This window comes from Epinephelus lanceolatus, chromosome 23, assembly GCF_041903045.1.
Source record: "Epinephelus lanceolatus isolate andai-2023 chromosome 23, ASM4190304v1, whole genome shotgun sequence".
Lineage (NCBI taxonomy): Eukaryota > Metazoa > Chordata > Actinopteri > Perciformes > Serranidae > Epinephelus > Epinephelus lanceolatus.
In genome coordinates, this window is record NC_135756.1 from 6,383,068 (window position 1) to 6,402,979 (window position 19,912).

A 19,912-nucleotide genomic window follows, 5' to 3' on the forward strand; every position below is an offset into this window, starting at 1 on the left:
TCAACACGCGGAAACTGTGTTTACGTTAGCAGCAGTTGTTCGTGCTTGAGCTGCGATTCGAGCAGTTTTTCTCGGTTTTAAGCGTCATTAACAAATAAACAGGAAGTGTTGTGTGTTTATTGTCGCCGGTCAGGATGGGGAAAGCGGATTTTCTCTCTCCTAAGGCGATAGCCAACCGGATTAAATCCAAAGGGCTCCAGAAGTTGAGATGGTATTGTCAGATGTGTCAGAAACAGTGTCGAGACGAGGTGAGCTGTTCGTTAAGTCGGTGTTATTTAGTTTATTTGTTGTTGCTGGTTTTGTTTTTAACGTATTTATCTTTTCAGAATGGCTTCAAATGTCACTGCATGTCTGAGTCCCACCAGAGGCAGCTGCTGCTCGCCTCCGAGGACCCCAACAAGTTCATGGACTATTTCTCTGAGTGAGTTCATGTATGGCGCATGAATCAGGCATGTTAGCTGTGAACTGCAGATGGTTAGGGTTCATTCTTGTGTCTTCTCTTCACAGTGAGTTCAAAAGCGACTTCCTGGAGCTGCTCAGGAGACGTTTTGGTGAGTCCTGACTCCACACAGATGCTCCAGATGTTTGGATACAACAGCAGCAGCTCTGATTCAGTTTGTCTTCACCTGCAGGGACCAAGAGAGTTCACAACAACATCGTCTACAATGAATACATCAGCGACAGAGAGCACGTCCACATGAACTCCACACAGTGGGAGACTCTGACTGACTTCACCAAGTGGCTGGGCAGAGAAGGTAATCCACATACACACTTCTCCTAACATCCATGATGATGAGGACGAAACATTTAGGAAAGGAAGTCCTCCTCTCATATACAGATATACAGTCAGGTCCATAATTATTTGGACAATGATACAGCTGTCGTCATTTTGGCTCTGTACACCACCACAATGGGTTTTAAATGAAACAATGAATACCTGCTTAAAGTGCAGACTCTCAGCTTTCATTTAAGGCTTTTTTCAAAATTGTAGTATGAACCGTGTAGGAATGACAACCATTTCTTCACACAGTCCCCCAACTTTAAGGGCTCATAAGTATTTGGACAAACTAACATAATCATCAATTAAACAGTCAGTTTTAATACTTGGTTGCAAATCCTTTACAGTCAATGACTGCCTGAAGTGTTGGACACATAGGCATCATCAGATGCTGGGTTTCTTCCCTGGTGACGCATGCTCAGTTGGATTCAGGTCAGATGATATGACTTGGCCATTGCAGAATATTCCACTTCTTTGCCTTGAAAATGTCTTTGGTTGCTTTTGCAATATGCTTCAGGTCATTGTCCATCTGCACTGTGAAGAATAGTCCAATGAGTTTTGAAGCATTTGGTTGAATCTGAGCAGATAATGTAGCCCCAAACACTTCAGCTTTCATCCTGCTGCTCTTGTAAGCAAGACAAGACTTCACTAGAATAAATACAGAGGGTTTATCACAAGATGCAAACCATTGGTTAGCCTTAAAAATTGAAGGCCAGATTAGAGTTTGTCAAAAACCATCTAAAAAGCCTGTACAGTTGTGGAACAGCATAATATGGACAGATAAAACAAAGATCAACTACCAGAATGATGGGAAGACAAAAGAAGGAAGAAGGGAAGGAACTGCTCATGATCCAACGCACACCACCTCATCAGTGAAGCATGGTGGAGGTACTGTTATGTCATGGCCATGTATGGCTGCCAGTGGAACTGGTTCTCTTGTATTTATTGATGATGTGACTGCTGACAAGAGCAGCAGGATGAAAGCTGAAGTGTTTGGGGCACCATTATCTGCTCAGATTCAACCAAATGCTTCAAAACTCATTGGATGATGCTTCACAGTGCAGATGGACATTGACCTGAAGCATATTGCAAAAGCAACCAAAGACATTTTTAAGGCAAAGAAGTGGAATGTTCTGCAATGGCCAAGTCATATCATCTGACCTGAATCCAACTGAGCATGCGTTTCTCTTGCTGAAGCCAAAACTGAGGGCAAAACACCCAAAACACAAGCAGGAAGTGCAGACGGCTGCAGTAAAGGGCTGGCAGAGCATCACCAGGGAAGAAACCCAGCATCTGATGATGCCTATGTGTCCAACACTTCAGGCAGTCATTGACTGTAAAGGATTTGCAACCAAGTATTAAAACTGACTGTTTAATTGATGATTATGTTAATTTGTCCAAATACTTATGAGCCCTTAAAGTCGGGGGACTGTGTGAAGAAATGGTTGTCATTCCTACACGGTTCATACTACATTTTTGAAAAAAGCCTTAAATGAAAGCTGAGAGTCTGCACTTTAAGCAGGTATTCATTGTTTCATTTAAAACCCATTGTGGTGGTGTACAGAGCCAAAATGATGACAACTGTATCATTGTCCAAATAATTATGGACCTGACTGTATTTACAGTAGCAGTAGTAGGATTACAGTATTGGCAAATAAAGTAAATATTAAATGTAAAATGTAAAGATTTCATGGCAAAGGCAGACAAATATCTTAAAATATCAGTATCAGATCTTTTAAAAAAGCAGCTGTACATCAAGTCACCATAAAGTGGTTGAAACCCAGCCACTCAAAAATGGAAGTAAATAATTAAAAAAATATATATATAACGCTCAGACATTCAGAGGGAGCTCAGAGTCGAGCTGCTGCTCCTTCGTGTAGAAAGTGGTCAGTTGAGGTGGCTCAGGCATCTGATCAGGATCCTCCTGGGCACGTCCCACTGGTAGGAGGCCCCACGGCAGACCCGGAACACACTGGAGGGATTACATCTGGCCTGGGAACACCTTGGGATCCCCCAGGAGGTGGAAAGCGTTGCTCAGCCTGCTGCCCCCGCAACTTGGCCCCAGATAAGTTGATGAAAATGGATGGATGGATAAAAAACTTTAAGGGTAAAAAAGGAGGGTTTTCAGAGAATGGTCAGAAATGATGGGGCTAATATTAACAGTCCACTGTGTAAGATTTAGGGGGATTTCAAGGCAGCTAGCAGTGAGGACTGCAGAATACAACAGCAGAAAAATCCTGCTCAGGAAGTTTTTACTGGGAGCCAGATTATCTACTGAGGTCTCTAACTGGTAAAAAAAACACTGAATAAAGCAGTTTGACATCACAAATCAGTGTTTCTCAGACGCTATTTGGCAAGTCTAACATGGGCCACTAAACCTGGCACCTGCTTATGTATGCTCACCGTTTTGTGCTCATAACTTATCCAGGAAGATCCAGGCATTCAGCAGGAGCTGAATTATCTGCAGATGTCTCTTAATCTCCAAAACAAACAGACCTGATGATTTAAAGGGGAACTAATGTTTTTTTCAACCTGGGCCCTATTTTCCGATCTACTTTTGTCTAAATGAGTGATAGGATGTTCAATATGTGACATTTCTCCAGTATGAAGCTAGGGCTGACCTGCCTGCAGCCCGTGAGCGTGCGCTATATTAAATAATAGGGCACTCAGACAGCGTCAAACAACGTCAAAATACGTCCACTAAAAGTGCATTTTTTTCACACAGATAGGCTCGGATTGTTAGTGTAATTATCTGACAACATAACGGAAAGGAGAAATGAACGTCTGTCTTTACCTTTAGCTGGATTCAGACATGTTCCTCTGCCTGTTGCTGCTCCCTCTCTCACCTCGTTCACTTTTCACTTTCAATGAGCTCTGTATCCCTGTACTCTGGTTCAAATAAATACGGGCGGTCATCAAATTCAAATGGCTCATCCAGATCCAGTTGGTCAAAATCAGGTAAAAATTCAGCCATGACTACTCCAAACAGAGTAACTCCTCGCGTTTGTAAGTTCACTCCAGCGGTAACTTCCTGCAACAACTCAAATCTCGCGAGAGATGAGATTTCAGAGCCAGACTTTCACTCTCTGAGTGAGTGTTTTGACTTGCCACAACAAACATCATCTGAATTTGGGGTGTTGGTGGCTAAGTGGATAGAGCAGGCGCCCCATGTACAAGGCTGTTGCCGCAGCGGCCCGGGTTAGACTCTAGCCTGTGGCCCTTTGCTACATGTCATTCACTTAGCTTGCCTGTCGATTAAAGGCTAAAATGCCCAAAAAAAAATATTTAAAAAAAAACCCCACGTCTGAACACAGAGTACACGGACGTAGAAACTGTAGAAACATGGCGTAGATGAGGATCTGCTCCCTATGTACACTGTAGACTCATTCTAAGGTAACGAAAACACAAAGATCATAAACTAAAGAAAACATACTTATTATAGTAAATTCCATTGCTTTAAAAAGTAAAATGTGTTGGCACAGCTCATGGCTACTTATGAAACAAGTCCGTTTGTCAAATGATGATGAAAACACTAAATGTCGATCATGTAATTGTGGCAAAAAAAAACATGTATGTCTTTTTAAATGAATCGTGGAAATTACATGATCATGATGGGTTGCATATATTTAATTTTATTTTATTTTATACTCTATAAAGTGACTTTTGGTGTTTTGAAAGGTGCTTTTTAAATAAAATTTAGTATTATTATTATTATTATATTCACAAAAAAATAGAATAAAAAAATGATGAAGAACAATAAAATAAAATTAAAAAAAATAGAAATCATGGGACGTTGATGGCTTGGTGGTTGGAGCGGGCGCCCCATGTGCAGGGCTGTTGCCGCAGCGGCCCGGGTTCGGGTCCGGCCTGTGGCCCTTTGCTGCATGTCATTCCCTCTCTCTCTCCCTCCTTCACACTTACCTGTCCAATAAAGGCAAAAATGCCCAAAAAAAATCTTAAAAAAAAAAAAGAAAAATCATGAAAATAATTTTGGTTTGAAATGCAACGGATTTGGTATCAAAAAGAAAAATAATTGTAGCCATCAGACACAATATTTAGAAACCAGGTCCTGCTATATTAAATAGGTGTTATTTTAAATATGTAATAATGAGCTGAATGTCACCGTTAGGTTTATGCAAGGTGGACGAGACCCCTAAAGGCTGGTACGTCCAGTACATCGACCCCGAGAGTATCCGCCGCCAAGAGGAGCTGGCGAAGAAGAAGAAGCATGAAATGGACGACGAAGAGAGGAGCGCCAAGTTCATCGAGGAGCAGGTCCGCAGAGGCCGCGACGGCAAAGAGCCGGACGTGAGTAAAAGGAAGGAGAGAGTTCAGCTTCGCACATGCTCGGTTTGACTGAATAAAGATCAATAAGAAATATTTTGTTCTGTATTTTGCTCCGTAGGAAACTCCAGTTTACACAGAGCTGAAACGTGAGAGTGAAGAAGAAAAAGGTTTGGTTTGGTTTTTTTATGTTGTTGTTGTCACGTTTCCCTCGTGCATTTCTGTCCACTCAATTTCACACATTTTTTTTCTGCAGTTGCTTTCAACCTGGGCGCCTCCTGCTCAATCGCCGGCCCCTCCAAATCCAGGTACAGAGCTCTGAGCATGCTGATAACTCTGCTGCTAAATCACCAAGCAAGTATAATTCAATAATTTTGCCTGATATGTCTCCCTGTGTAGCTCCGTCCTGGGTGCTAGCGCCCTCAAAGCAGCAGCAGCAGCAGCATCGTCCTCAACCAAGAGGAAAGACACTAGCTCAGACACCAGGGGGGAGAAGAAGAAGAAGTCTGCTCTGGAGGAGATCATAGAGGTAGAGAAGATTGGTTTTGTCTCATCCTTTCGGTGTGTTTGAGTTCGTATTTACTCCAGCTGTGATGCTGTTTTCGTTCAGATGGAGGAGAAGAAGAAGAAGAAGCAGTCGGTCAGAACAGATTACTGGCTGCAGCCCAACATCGTGGTCAAAGTCATCACCAAGAGACTGGGAGAGAGGTACCACAAGAAGAAGGCCGTCGTCACGGTAATGATGCTTTGCGTTTCTGTGCATGAGGGAAGACGGAAAGAAGATCTCTGCTGCTAATAGCTGTGGATTTGTTTCTGTTGTAGGAGGTGCGAGACAAATATGGAGCCGTGGTGAAGATGATCGACTCCGGAGACAAACTTAAACTGGACCAGAATCACGTAGAGACGGTCATACCTGCACCAGGTAACCCACCAAAACTCTTTAACACTTATTAACTTACAAAAACAGTTCTACAGATTATGGACTCCTCTGTGTTTCTCAGCATCTTGTTGTCGCTCTGTGTGCAGGTAAACATGTTTTGATCCTGAACGGTCCGTACAGAGACACGGAGGCTCTGCTGGAGGGAATAGACGAGAAGAACTTCAGCGCTACGCTCACACTTGACTCTGTAAGTACCTCTAGGCTGCAGGCACATCTGGCAGAAACAGTGGCTGTCACATGTCAGTCCATCATCTACTACAACTGGTGGGTCAGGGTCCAAGAGTGGGTCATGGGTCCATTCTGAATGGACCACAAGTGACTCACAAATGTGTTGCGTTTGTAAAACAAACTTTATTTTGAAGTACAGTAAATTTCTGGCGCAGAGCTTTTATTTTGAAAGTGCTGTTTCCTGCTGGAGCCTGAGTAAATAAGGGAGTAAGGGTTGTGTGAGAGTTTGTAAACGGAAGTTTTGATAAAGTTTCGCTGATTTCAAACGTGGCCCCCTATGACTTCAATTCATTAAGAATTTTCTCTGTTTTTGGATTCTTCGTTCACCAGTAAGGCAACAACAAAAAAAAAGTTTTTCCTCGCAAATTAAATGTAACACAGGGTGAGTAACTGATACACAGGTAATCATTTTATGGGTGAAGTGCACCTTTAAAGTCTCATCCTCTCTTCTTCAGGGTCCACAGAAGGGGAAGCGAGTGGACGTCGCCTATGAGGATTTCTCAAAGATGGCCTGAACCAACAACCCTCCTGTTCTAACCTCAGGGACTCTACTGTGTCAGAGTTATTCACCTGTACATATCCACACATACCTCACAGTGCACCCCCAGTGAACCATCACAAAGACACACAGCGATGTCATCAGTGTTTTTTATTTTGTGTTAATATTCAAGGTTATCTTTAAACTTTCAGATGTAAATTTTGTCCAAATAAACTCAACAAAAAGTGACTCTGGTGTTCTTTGTGAAAAAAAATTATAATTTTAAAAGAAAAAAAATCAACTCAGGAAGTGTGTGTATGCACACAAACACCAGTGGGAAAGAAGAAAAGTCTTCCTCACTCTTTAAATGGGTGTGACAGGAGTTAATAGCAGCGCAGGGTACTTGGATGTGTCTCTGGGCTGCTCAGAGCGGCGGCAGGAAGCTGTTGAGATTTGGGACGATGTAGTGGGTGTAGTGGCCGTCGATGAAGCCCTTCCCACTGTTGTGTATGAACCAGCAGTAGATGTTGGAGCCGCGCTTCTTATCCTGCCTGTAGTCTTTCTGCCAGCCCCTAAAACACACACACACACACACAAGTTTAAGGTTTTAATAAGAAATGCATTTGTTTAAAAATCACTTCCAGTAAGAGTTAAGACGTACCTGGTGACGAGCAGCCTGTTGCCCTTCACTTCCATGATGGCCTCCTTCTTCAGAGGGTCAAGTCCTTCGCGCACGTCGTACACACTCGCCTCAGGCTCTCTGGAAAACTGCCCTGAGAGATCACACACATTCTCAGCTTCACAGGATCAGTAAAAAAAGTTAGGTGGAAGTTACACTTCTGTGTTGAACAGACGCCACACCTAAGGTGACGCAGACCTCCTGTCTTTCTGTAAGCTGAAACCATTTCCCTCAGTGGAAACAAAGCTTTTATTTACTTTGTCAAGACAATAAAGCCTCCACAAAAATAGCATTTTAAGTCTTGTGTGTGATTTATCCTGGCTTCATATGAGCAGAGAAAATCTCTGCTAGCTGCTAGGCTAATTTATACAATGTAAAATGCCATAGGCTTGTGCTAATAACGTTAGCATGTTGTATTTGTTTGGAAAACGTGTTTAGTGTAAGACAGTTGTTTTGTCAGTGAACCTTGTGAGTTGTAATGGAGCCGAATATTGTAACGTTACCTTTGTTAAATGTTGCTGTTGCTCCTGGCTTCATATGAGTAGAGGAAAAGTCTGCTAGCTGCTAGGCTAATTTATACAATGTAGAATGCCATAGGCTTGTGCTAATAACGTTAGCATGTTGTATTTGTTTGGAAAACGTGTTTAGTATAAGACAGTTGTTTCGTCAGTGAACCTTGTGAGTTGTAATGGAGCCGAATTTTGTAACGTTACCTTTGTTAAATGTTGCTGTTGTCCCTGGCTTCATATGAGAAGAGGAAAAGTCCGCTAGCTGCTAGGCTAATTTATACAATGTAAAATGCCATAGGCTTGTGCTAATAACATTAGCACAAGGGAAAATGTGTCCAGATAAAGACAAGTGTTTGTCTGTGAATGCTGCGAGTTATAGTGAAGCTGATTTGTGTACTTGTGTTTGAAACTGTCTCTATTAAGTCACGTTAAATGTGTGTTTAATGTGTGTTTGAAACAACTAAACTTTACAGCACTTTACAGAAACCTCCGCCGCCAACTAGTGTTTTGGAGGTGTAACTGCAGAGTGACACAGACAAGTATAAATGCTCACAACGGCGTAGGGTCTGCCGCACAACTATAAATCCCGCTTTAGGCTGTGGTTCAGTTTGTAAAGTTGGTAACATTAAACAATAACCATCAGTAACACTACATAAAGTTACTGTTAATGTTTGATGATTGGTTGAGACGTACCTATGAGTCCATGGACCAGAGGAGAGTACTGGTTGTCGTTGGGAATGTAGATACCAAGGAAGTCAACGTTGACCGGATGTTTCTTCCACACGCGGTGAAGCAGCACCATCACCTCAATGTTATTATTTATTATGATGGAAACATGAGAGTTCTTCACGATGGCTATCCTCACGCTGAAACACACAAACATGACAACACGAAATTAAAAAAAGTCTTCTGATGTGAAAGCGGCAGACGCTGTGATTAAAGGTGCAATGGTGGTTACCCATCCTGTGTGATCCCGGCCGTGGCCCCCCAGGTGAAGGAGTGGTTGCTCTGGCCATCATTCATGTCGATGCTGTTGGTGCTGACGGTCACACTGACTCCATCAGGCTGGTAGTAGACGGAGATGGTGCCGAAGTAGGTGCTCAGTTTGCTTTTGTGGGCCTTCTTAGAGCCAACCAGCTGACCGTTCACCACCAAACCTTAAAGAGAAGGAGCAATACATGGCAACGTTACGGTGAAGATTCTCAGTCACCCAGGTCATGGTAATGTTAAGGGTTACATCACTGGCACCTGGACCTGCTTAAGTTTCTTGAGAATGTTTCGCCTCCGATCCAAGAGGCTTGAAAACTGATTGTCCTGGATTGTCCCTCTTCCTCATAGACAGGTGTGTAATGTGTTTATTTTATATGAAATACATTGCGAGACATGGTTTACATCCATATATGAGTTTACACTGTGTCTGTTTTTTTACTTGCTTCCACAACAAATTCACACATTCGCTAAATTAAGATATTTACAGCACAAGTTGATGGTGCTCATGGAAACACTACCACTTTTGTCCACAGGGTAGCGCCAAAAACAACACAAAATGAAAGCTCCTTGCAGTTGCTTTAAACTACAGAGATGTGGTGTTTTACTACACAGTGCAGTCAGATTACCTGTTCCAGTGTCAGACACCAGGTTGAGAATGTGACCAGGTGTGGAGTCGATGTTGAAGCAGACATCCATGTTGCTTCTGGGCAGGTGGACGATGAAGTGAGGGTCGTTATCCACTGGGTGAGAAACACTGAGCTCGTCACATATCGAGAACCGTTTACATTCAACACTGCAGCTGGAAGACTGGTCATGATTATATAGAGGTCATCAATGTGTGTGTGTATGTGTTACCTAAGTTGACCTGTTGAGGCAGGGCCCACTCCTCCGGGCCCTTCGCAGCCTGACTCGGGGGGGCCGTCGTTGTCATCTGGACCCAGGGTGGAGGCTGGTAGACGACACGCACCGGAGCCAGACCAGAGGACGCCGAGCCTCCTCCTCCTCCTACTCCTACTCCTGCACACACACACATGACACAGTGTAAAGGTCACCCAGGTGTCACATCATCACCACTGACATCACTGACTCCAAGTTAGCTGTGATTTAGTTTGTAGTTCTTTTCTTCTGTGCTGCATTTTGGTGTCCTCTATAAAGTTCGATATATTAGTGTAAGAAAAGCAATCACCTTTAAAAAATCCAGTTTAACCATAACATCAGCACATAAAGAGTGTATCGTCTGTCGGGTACCTATGCAGCAGCCGTGCTTGGGGTCCTTCGGGGAGTCGGCCAGCAGCCTCTCCTTGGCGTCCTCGCTCTCCACCAGCATAGCAGTGAGAGGAGTGACGAACTGATGCTCCACGGCCAGACTCATGATCCGCTGGGTGATCTTCCTCTTCTTGACAGCCGTGGTAGCCAGAGACCTGCGGGAGAGACAATCTGCAGCTGACAAATACTGACAGTGATGCAAATTACAATCGTATTTCTACAAACATTTAAATGTTTCCTGATAGAAGTGGTATAGAAACCTTGGGCTTATTTTTTCTACGCTCCTGAGCCTCTCACCTTTCAGAGAGCAGCTGTTTGATGGTGATGTACGCCCACAGTTGTCTGGCAAAGCCCGTGAATGAGTGCTGCTGCTTGGCCAGCTCCATGTCCAGCTCCGACATGTCACCTTCTGTCTCCAGGGTGATGTCCAGGCGGGCCTGCAGGATGAGATGAGACAGAGGACACTGGTAGTCCAGCTTCTTCCCTTCACCCACGGCCTTGAAACCTCAGAACTTCTGATTGTAAACATGTTGTCAATGCCTGGATGTGTGTGCGTTATACTCACAGCAGATGCAGTGGTGAAGCTGGTCAGTGTGCTGCTGTCAGATGGCAGCACCTTCCCGGCCACCACCAGCTCTGAGCCGCTGAAGTATTTATCAAAGCGGTTCTGGGTGACGTCGGACACAGAGTCGTCTGGGAACTGAATGGTGATTCTCCTCAGCAGAGGAGAGGACACCTGGCTGTAAAACGTCTGCAGGAGGAGAGAAGAAGACGATGTGGTCAATCTTTAAACCCTGATTTCCTTCACGTCACAATGAAACAACATGTTGTCTGAAACCATTTCCCTCAGTGGAAACAAAGCTTTTATTTACTTTAATTTCACAGATAAGAAACAATAAATCGTGAAGACAATAAAGCCTCCACAAAAATAGCATTTTAAGTCTTGTGTGTGATTTATCCTGGCTTCATATGAGCAGAGGAAATCTCTGCTAGCTGCTAGGCTAATTTATACAATGTAAAATGCCATAGGCTTGTGCTAATAACGTTAGCATGTTATATTTGTTTGGAAAACGTGTTTAGTATAAGACAGTTGTTTTGTCAGTGAACCTTGTGAGTTGTAATGGAGCTGAATTTTGTAACGTTACCTTTGTTAAATGTTGCTGTTGTCCCTGGCTTCATATGAGTAGAGGAAAAGTCTGTTAGCTGCTAGGCTAATTTATACAATATAAAATGCCATAGGCTTGTGCTAATAACGTTAGCATGTTGTATTTGTGGGCAAAATGTGTCCAGATAAAGACAAGTGTTTGTCTGTGAATGCTGCGAGTTATAGTGAAGCTGATTTGTGTACTTGTGTTTGAAATAGTCTCTATTAAGTCACGTTAAATGTGTGTTTAATGTGTGTTTGCATAGACCAAATCTTTTGCCTTAGTTACTACTGTTCTGCATCACTGCAAAATATTAGGCCCAACACAGAACACATGTTGCATGGAGCTGATTCCACTTTCATAAAGGGACCAAAGATGTTTTTTGATTTGCGTGATGCTGAGTTGTTTGCTGAACGTCATTGTACCCGTAGCTGCTCTGCCGCATCATGGTTGGCGTAGATCCTCTGAGCCATGCCCCTGTTCTCCATGGCGATACGCTCCAGGAAGTCATAGTCTACATCAAATCCGATGCCGAGCGAGAAGAGAGAAAACTCCTCCCTCATCACCCTCTTCACGTTCTTTTGGATGGTGCTCAGCTTGATCTCACCTGCAGAAACCAGCATATTATCTTATTGTGTCAAGAAACTTTCGTCTTGTATTATCTTTGATGCTTTTTTGCTTTTATTTCACAGTTTATTTCTTCCTCTGGTGGATGAGCTGCTAAACCTGACCGCTGAATTTAACTTGCTCAACAGTCTTACCCACAGTGGGGTCTCCATCAGACACCAGGATGATCATGGAGACAGATCGAGGGTTGATGAGCCCCTGATTGGACGCCCTCACCAGCATCTGGACTGCTCTCATCAGAGCCTCATTGATGTTGGTGCCTGGGGTCAAAGGTCAGTAAAATACACTCATCATCACACAGTTTGTGTTTATCAGATTATCAAAGCAATCAAACTATTCTCTCATACCTCCGTTGGGTTTGATGTTCTGGATGTATCTCTTGGCGTCTGCGATCTGAATGGAGGAGCCGGGGACCAGCTCCTCGCTCCAGCAGCGTATGTTGTGGTTGAAGTCGATGATGCTGAAGTGGTCATCTATGGTCAGGTCATCCAAAATAGCCTGCATGGCCTCCACCGTCTGTGAGAGAGGTTTGGATTTAGATGCATTCTGCGGACTGACCACACGGCGGCAGCATTTCACAGAGCTGCTGGTGAAAATCACCAACAAACAGGGATGATGCTGGAGGGGCCAAAGTGCAGAAAAACTTCATGTAAACAACAACTTACTTGCTTCATCTTGACTCCCCACATGGATCCACTGACATCGATGACAAACACAATGTTTTTAGGGAGAGGGGAGAGGTTGGCGGGGGCGAAGAACTGGACAAAGTGGCCGTCTGAGACCTGGAAGAAACAGACGAGGCTTGAAAGATCATCTCCAAACTGTTTCTAGCCGTATGTCATATTTAAACAAGTTAAAGTACGGAAGGGTCTAACGAGTGTCATACCTGTAGCTCTCCTGCATTGCTGTCCCTGGTCACATCATATCTGACGGTAAAGACGCCGTCGATAGCGCTGCCGGTGCAGTTGTCACACTTTCTCTGCTGCTGGAGGTTGGGCTTGAAGACAATATGAGCCTGGGGACAAAGACACAGTGCATGTTACCACTGCTTAGACATTCAGATGCCTGCCTACACATTAAGAAGATTATTAATATCTCTGTGTGTATATGTGCTTTACATATACCTCAAAAAATACTGACCAGATTTTTGAGAAACTTAAAGATAAACAACGACTCACTCAGTGTTAAAGTCCTTAGTACAGGCAGGCAGTCCAAAAATGCATCTGACTGCTAAAAATCCTTTATGAATACATGGATAAACTAATGCATTTAGACTAGAGAGTCTTCATCTGGGTGTAAAATGCATTGGAAACAGATGTGCAATTTAAGAGCTCATGTGAGGGTCATGTGTCACAGGTCACATGATATATTGGTGTAGCCCTACTAGACAAATAAAACAACACTGACAGAAATTGCAAATGAAAATGACAGAAATGTTTACTCTAATATAATTAACATATTTAGTGACAAGAAAAAAGGTTCAATACAAAATAAACAGAAAGAAAACAAGAGTGAAATACAATAAAAATTGCACAAAAAGTGACTGAGGTAATAAATCAAGTGAGCAGTAGGGTCATTTCTTTCAACTCGTGGAGTTGCCCCCTGCTGGCCAGTAGAAAGACTGCAGGTTTAAGGCACTGAATCGGCTTCACGTTTCAGACGTGCGTCCACTTCTTGCAAACAAATTTTAAACAACAGATGTCTTTAAACTCTAAATGATCTTTCACAACTGGACTGTATTTTACTGTCATGGTGGCACTACAGCAACATATTGATTTGAGTGGTGGAGATTCATTCTCAACTTTTGGGGAACATCTGTTTGCCTGGGTCCAGACCTTGGAATCATCCCACTCCACAGAGTTGACGGATTCATCTGGCATTGTGACACGTAGCAGCAGTTTCTCAGTTAAAATAAAAAACAACCCATGAGCGCTAGGGGGGGGAAATGCCGTTGTAGGAGTAACATCAATGACTGCTACAGATGAGACAGACACTGCTATTGAAGCTGTTCTAAATCCACGTCTTCTCAACATCGGCCAACATCATAGTTCGTTTTGTTTTGCTCCACTCGACTCTTAAAACTTTGGCAAAACAAGTATGTTGGCATGGCTACGCATGACGTTTGATTCAGGCGGATATGTTGGTCTCTAGTGATTGGTTGGAGAATATTAAATCCCCCTCTCCAATGGAAACCAGTTAGACTGAAGATGGAAACAGAGTGTAACAACGTGACATATCTATGTCAAATATTTGAAATGTAATAAGACCTTGCATCAGGATTATTGGATGGACCTTGACTTTAAAATAAAGACCACAGATATGATGTCCAGAGTTTAGTGGTTGTGAATCTGACTCACTCAGGATTTTGCCTAATTGTACAAAGCCCCAAAAATAATTCCAGACAGGAGTCAGGTCTCTCCAAAAATCACTGCACCATCATCCCATCAACACACTGATGCAAATCCAGATTTGAAAATCGACATTTCCAAACATTTTCTATCACTGGTGCCTTCCAGTCTTACCTTGTCTTTGGATGATGTCACTTTGATCAGCCCTTCAAACTGCTCTCCGAGGGTGTTTGGTGTTTGTACCATGGAAATTCCCTTTGGCTCAAAGATGTACACATCCACCTACAGAGAGACAGGGTCAGGGGTGACTGCAGGAACACACACAGATATACAAACACACACATATTCATCATGGTATTCTCACCTGGAACTGTGGCACCAGCCTCCCAGGCTGCAGGTACAGCGAGTGCTCGTAGAAACCCAGCTTCCTGTACATCATCTCCTGGTAGTGGAGCTCAAACTCGATGTTGCTGCCGGGAGGAACGTGGACTTCTGTCTTAAACGTCTCCATGTCCTGAGAGTTCACCCTGTAGCAGAAGTCGCAGAAGCAGAAACATTTCAGTGTGTGTGAAGCTGTCGAGCTCTACAGAGGATTGAACTCCAAGAGGCTGCTCAGTACCTGACGATGCCCGCCGCCTTCCCTCTGGCTCTGGCCTGGGCGTAAAGGTTCCTCGCCACCGTCTTCTCCTTCACCGAGCCCACGAACGTTATCCCGTTCACATTCCTGCAACATAGAAAGAAAAGTTAAAACCCTACAGGCTGTGTTCAGAAGGCTGTTTGGAGTGTGTGTGTGAAACTGGGCTCACATGGTGAAGTTGGTGATGAAAGCTCGCTTGGGGATCTGGACGTTGAAGCCGATGCTCTGAGCTTTGGAGCCTGAATTGATCACCGAGCTCCTGACGGTGGTGTGGGCGAATCGGGACGTGATGCGGCTCTCCACCTTGTAGCTCCTGACAGTGATGTCATCTCCGCGGATTGCCTGTGCGGGTAAAGACAGAACTATTGAGGAGGATATTAAGGTGAGAGAAGGAGGATCTGGGTGTTGAGAGCTCAGCAGCTGAGGTGAGTAAGATTCTGGGACATTTTCTTTGACCTGGACCTCTCCATATTTTGGACTCTGCCTCCCTTTCACTTGGGACTTAATTTTTACCACACCGTTTCCACCCTTATCTTTTGTCTTCATTTCAAACTGTTTCAAATAACTAAAGATCTTAAATGGTGGTACATATATATTCCTTTATATTTCGGTATACATTGACTATGGATAAACACCTCATACAACCCCACTTCAAAAGATTCAAACTATTCCTTTAATCTGACTAAGGTGGTCTTGATTGCAGCCATGGTACATTTAGCATGGTGTCTTCAGTTTCAAGTCGTCCCAACAATAATATATAAATTATAGTTTTGAGGATTCTGTTGGTAAATTTGGATCCCTCAGTGTGAGCTTCACGAAATTACAGGGTTGAATCTTTCATAAAGCTTTAATATTTTGACTAATTCAATGTCATAAAATGTTAACTCCATGGAGGTTTTGGGATTATTGTGCATAAAACATATAGATTTATTTTTATTCTTTCAGTCATCTCGACTATTGATTTCACGGCAGCTTGATGCATTTACTTGACAGGAAAATAATCACTGTTTTTCTGAATTAAAGTCATTATTATCTGAGCATTATGGTATTGTAGTTTTATGAAAAAATTCTGCTCATTTTTTCAGAATTAACGAGATCAGTATTTCAGAATTATGAGGAAAGTTGTTATTTTAAAAAAATTGACTTGGTTTTCTAAATTAATAAAAATTACCTCAGTATTGTGAGAAAAAAAAACGTTTTAATGAAAAAAAATTCCACTAATTTTTTAAAATTAAGAAAATTATTATCTCATAATCATGAAAACAGTTTTCACAACACATTTCTGCTATTTTTTTCCAAATTAAAAAGATTATTGTCTCAGAATTATGAGAGCAGTTTTCATTAAAAGTTTATTCTATTTTTTCTGAATAAACGAGCTCTCATAATTATGAGATAGTAAGCTTTTTAATTTGGAAAAAATAGTGGAATTAAACCTTTTTTTCATAATACTGAGATAATTTTTATTAATTTAGAAAACCAAGTTGAAAAATTCTGCTTGTTTTTCCAAGTTAATGAGATTATTATATAAGAATTGTGAGAAAAGTGTTCATGAAAAAAAATCTTCTTGTTTTTCTGAATTAATAAGATAATAATTTTTCCATTAATCTTTTGTCATTATTCTGATAAATGATCTTATTCATTCAGAAAAACAAAACATAACTGTTTTCTTTAAGTGAAGCTTTCGTATAAGTTGGTCTGAGACAAATATATATATATATTTTAAATGTGATAAAACCAGACAATAATGCAGCGACCTGACACGACTGTTCCGCTGATTAAAGACAGACAAAAAAGGGAAGCGACGCAGGATTAGAGCAGAACAAAGTCAATAACCCGTCAGTCATGGGAATCTCTTCAAACAGCAGCATATTGACTATTAGATAAGGTTAAACTCTGTCACAGTGGAGAGCGCTCAAACAACAAGCAGAGAGTCATACCTCAAAGTCTTCCTGCTCCTCGCTGGTCAATATCGCTCTCTGAAACACACACACACACACACACACACACACATGAGCGTCATACCGTCTTAATCTCTTCCCTGAGGGAAGATTATAAATCACAAAGTGCTGTTATTAAGACACAGGTGACACAGGATTACAGTCAGGATCACAGCGGGTTTATTTGAGGATGCCTTGTTGGGTTTTGTGTAATCAGTGAGATGCACTCCACAGATCGATGGCTGCAGTTATTGCAACATCAGTGAGGAAAGCAAAGCAACAGTTCAGGCTCTGTGTTCCACAATTACACATGAATATAAGTCAGGAAAGTCAGTTTGTTTGGACCAAGATCTCACCTTGTGTCTCTCCCGGTGGTCCGGCATGTGTGACTGGTGGCAAGAAAGAAAATTAGGATTAAAATCACATAAAACCATCAAACGTATTTATTATACATTGAGAAAAATCTGTATTTTTGTGCAACAATTTGAGAAAAAGTTGTATTTTTATGTTGTTTTATTTAAACCCACATTTAGAAAGACATTTGAGATAATGCACTGATGTGTCAGCAGGACAAAAGTGAGTTTTAAAGGCTCAAAGGTCAGGACAAGAACTTAGATTTCATTTCAAAAACTAATTTACAGACAAGGAAAAAAAAGTTTGTTGCAATATCCATAAGACAAACATTTTGTATTTTTTATGCAGCAAATGAAGAATATCGTATTTTTCACATGATTTAACTCACATTTAGACAAACATTAGAGATAATGCATTGCCTTGTGTTGCCCACAAAAGTGAGTTTTTAAGTGAGTTTTAAACCTTTGAAATCCTGGACTGACATCACTTTTCTTGTGCTGCGTTTCGACGCCTTTCACACATTTTCAAACCTCTGAACTTTGGTTTGATTTCGGAGAATGAGCATTTAGAAAATAATTTTCAAAAATCTAGGTAAAAATGTACAGAAAAATAAGTTTAGATTTATCATAACTATTCATTTAAAATGATGCTACAGAATTATAATTTTTAAGCACCTTTTCAAGTCATTTACTTGTTTTTGTTTTTTACTTTTCTTTTTTTATTGCAAATTTTCCTCTACTTTTGACTAATTTCTCGCTAATTTAGGGGTAATTTTCGCTAAATTTGCTCACTGTCGTCTTCTCATGTTTGTAAAAGAAGTCAAGCCAATGTGCTTTGGTTTCAAAGGGTTAAAGGTCGAAGGTCAGGGTGAGGATTTCATTAGATTCTATTTCAAAAACTGATTTAAGATGAATAAGGCATTCATTTTGTATTTTTTCTGCAACAACACATTTAGACAAACATTAGAGATAATGCGTTGCCTTGGCAGCAGCACAAAAGTGAGTTTTTTAAGTGAGTTTTAACCCTTTGAAATCACTTTTCTTTAGATGCCTTTCACGAGTATTTAAACCTCTGAACAATTTGGTTTTATTTCTTTTAAAAACACAGGGAAAATTTCACATCAATGACAAAAATGGAGAACCATACAGAGGTGGAGGTGGATAATATATTCAAACACACAAATGGAAACCTGACACATTTTTGGAACTGCTCCTGCACTGTAATTTGAGCATCTGCAACACGGGGAAAGGGCAATGACCAACGTGGCAAGAAATTTGTAGATTTGGAAAATTATTTATAAAAATCTAGGGAATAAAATGTACAGAAAAATATATTCATATTAATCATAATGGTATATTTAAAATTATGTGAAAGAATTGTTTATTGTTTGTTTTTAAGAGCATTTTCAAGTCATTTCCTTGTTTTTGTTTTATTTTTTCTTGTACTTTTTGCAAACTTCTTGCTAATTTTTGGGGTAATTTCCCCCAAATTTTGTTCACTGCCTTCTTCTCATGTTTGTGAAAGAAGTCAAGCCAATTTGCCCTGGTTTCAAAGGGTTAAAGGTCAAAGGTCAGGGCGAGGATTTCATTAGATTTAATTTCAAAAACTGATTTGTACACAAGGCCGGTAAGATGAATAAGACATACAGTTGGTAGTTTTTGTGCAAGAGTTTAGAGATTAGACAAGAGATCATTAAATATTGGCAAAAAAATACCTTCCTGTGGTACAAAGGTGAGTTTTTAAGTAGGTTTAAAGGCCAAAGGTCAGGACAGGAGTTTAGATTTGATCAAAAATTTATGCTATCTAATAAAATACAGTTTACAACTCTTACAGTACTTGCAAGATGAGAAAATAAACTCTTTCTCTTTAGATTGATGTCAAAATGAGTGAAAATCATGAAGTCCCATAAAAGCAAATTTTGTAAAAATAACAGAGGAAGTCAGAAATCAAAATGAGGCCAAACAGCCACCAAAAGCTGCAAAATCTGCATCATCATATACATCAGAATATTCAGTTTAAGATCATAAATCATGACCAATCTGATCCTTACTTTGAGTTAAGATCGACGTCAGTCTAAAAAGTGTTTAAAGTTCTGTTCTTTAAATCAAAACCTGTCTCCCAGTCCCTGTTAGCGCCGTCCAACTCACCCTCTCTTCCTCCCATTCTCCATCTATCACAAACTCAAAGCAGTGGCCCTGTTGGAGGAGCAGGAGCCCCAGAAGCAGCAGCAGCAGACGCCTCATGTTTCCAGGCCTGTGGGCTCAAACACACGTACAATCACACACACATATATAAAAAACAACACACACAGAGTGCAGGGAGAGTGACGGTCCTTCTGCAGAGAGCCTGGAGGGAAACACAGCCGAGTTGAAAACTGAAGGTTAAACTCCACTGAGCTGATCGACTCACAGCCCCAGTCAATATTTGTTGCGTTTCATGTGAGCCGGAGGGGAGAAGGAAACTTTGAAACTTGACCTGCAGTGTGGGCAGGGTAAATAGGATCACTTATTCAACACAGATTTCACATCACACAGATGGTTTAAAGATTCTGATGTAAACGTCACAAACTGTGGAGAAACGTGGAGCACATGTGGCCAAATATCATCCTGATGTGCTGCTGATATTAAAGTAGCAGCTTTTTAAAATCACATAAAGACACAGAGATGAATATTTTCATGGCACATTTCCCAGTTTACATTAGAGAAATGTAAT

At 41.5% G+C, this 19,912-nt stretch overlaps 2 protein-coding genes across 2 annotated transcripts; one reads left to right on the forward strand and one right to left on the reverse strand.

Annotated features, from left to right (window-relative positions):
- The first annotated feature begins 4 nt into the window (after positions 1-4).
- On the forward strand, positions 5-6,957 carry kin (Kin17 DNA and RNA binding protein). Its single transcript, XM_033614908.2, has 12 exons — positions 5-248; positions 327-421; positions 508-551; positions 633-755; positions 4,908-5,086; positions 5,184-5,232; positions 5,319-5,370; positions 5,462-5,591; positions 5,673-5,798; positions 5,885-5,984; positions 6,089-6,189; positions 6,686-6,957. Exons 1-12 carry the CDS (start codon positions 135-137, stop codon positions 6,743-6,745), a joined length of 1,173 nt encoding a protein of 390 aa, XP_033470799.2. The 5' UTR covers positions 5-134; the 3' UTR covers positions 6,746-6,957.
- Positions 6,865-19,640, reverse strand: itih2 (inter-alpha-trypsin inhibitor heavy chain 2). The gene is made up of 21 exons (XM_033614907.2): positions 19,348-19,640; positions 17,203-17,235; positions 16,847-16,885; positions 15,079-15,251; positions 14,892-14,996; positions 14,637-14,799; positions 14,447-14,554; positions 12,811-12,939; positions 12,590-12,706; positions 12,272-12,440; positions 12,059-12,184; positions 11,723-11,904; positions 10,718-10,903; positions 10,450-10,589; positions 10,135-10,307; positions 9,742-9,903; positions 9,513-9,626; positions 8,855-9,053; positions 8,590-8,762; positions 7,370-7,481; positions 6,865-7,280 (listed from the first exon to the last, which is right to left on the reverse strand). Exons 1-21 carry the CDS (start codon positions 19,441-19,443, stop codon positions 7,133-7,135), a joined length of 2,847 nt encoding a protein of 948 aa, XP_033470798.1. The 5' UTR covers positions 19,444-19,640; the 3' UTR covers positions 6,865-7,132.
- Between the last annotated feature and the right edge of the window lie 272 nt (positions 19,641-19,912).

What these genes read in the sequence shown, in the direction of transcription:
- kin (XM_033614908.2), top strand. Translation starts at nt 135, where the DNA reads ATGGGGAAAGCGGATTTTCTCTCTCCTAAGGCGATAGCCAACCGGATT. An exon ending in CAAGTGGCTGGGCAGAGAAG is followed by an intron (nt 756 to 4,907) that starts GTAATCCACATA and finishes TGTCACCGTTAG; the next exon opens with GTTTATGCAAGGTGGACGAG. An exon ending in GCCGGCCCCTCCAAATCCAG is followed by an intron (nt 5,371 to 5,461) that starts GTACAGAGCTCT and finishes CTCCCTGTGTAG; the next exon opens with CTCCGTCCTGGGTGCTAGCG.
- itih2 (XM_033614907.2), bottom strand. Translation starts at nt 19,443, where the DNA reads ATGAGGCGTCTGCTGCTGCTGCTTCTGGGGCTCCTGCTCCTCCAACAG. An exon ending in GAGAATGGGAGGAAGAGAGG is followed by an intron (nt 17,236 to 19,347) that starts GTGAGTTGGACG and finishes TCTTGCCACCAG; the next exon opens with TCACACATGCCGGACCACCG. An exon ending in GCCGGGATCACACAGGATGG is followed by an intron (nt 8,763 to 8,854) that starts GTAACCACCATT and finishes TGTGTGTTTCAG; the next exon opens with CGTGAGGATAGCCATCGTGA.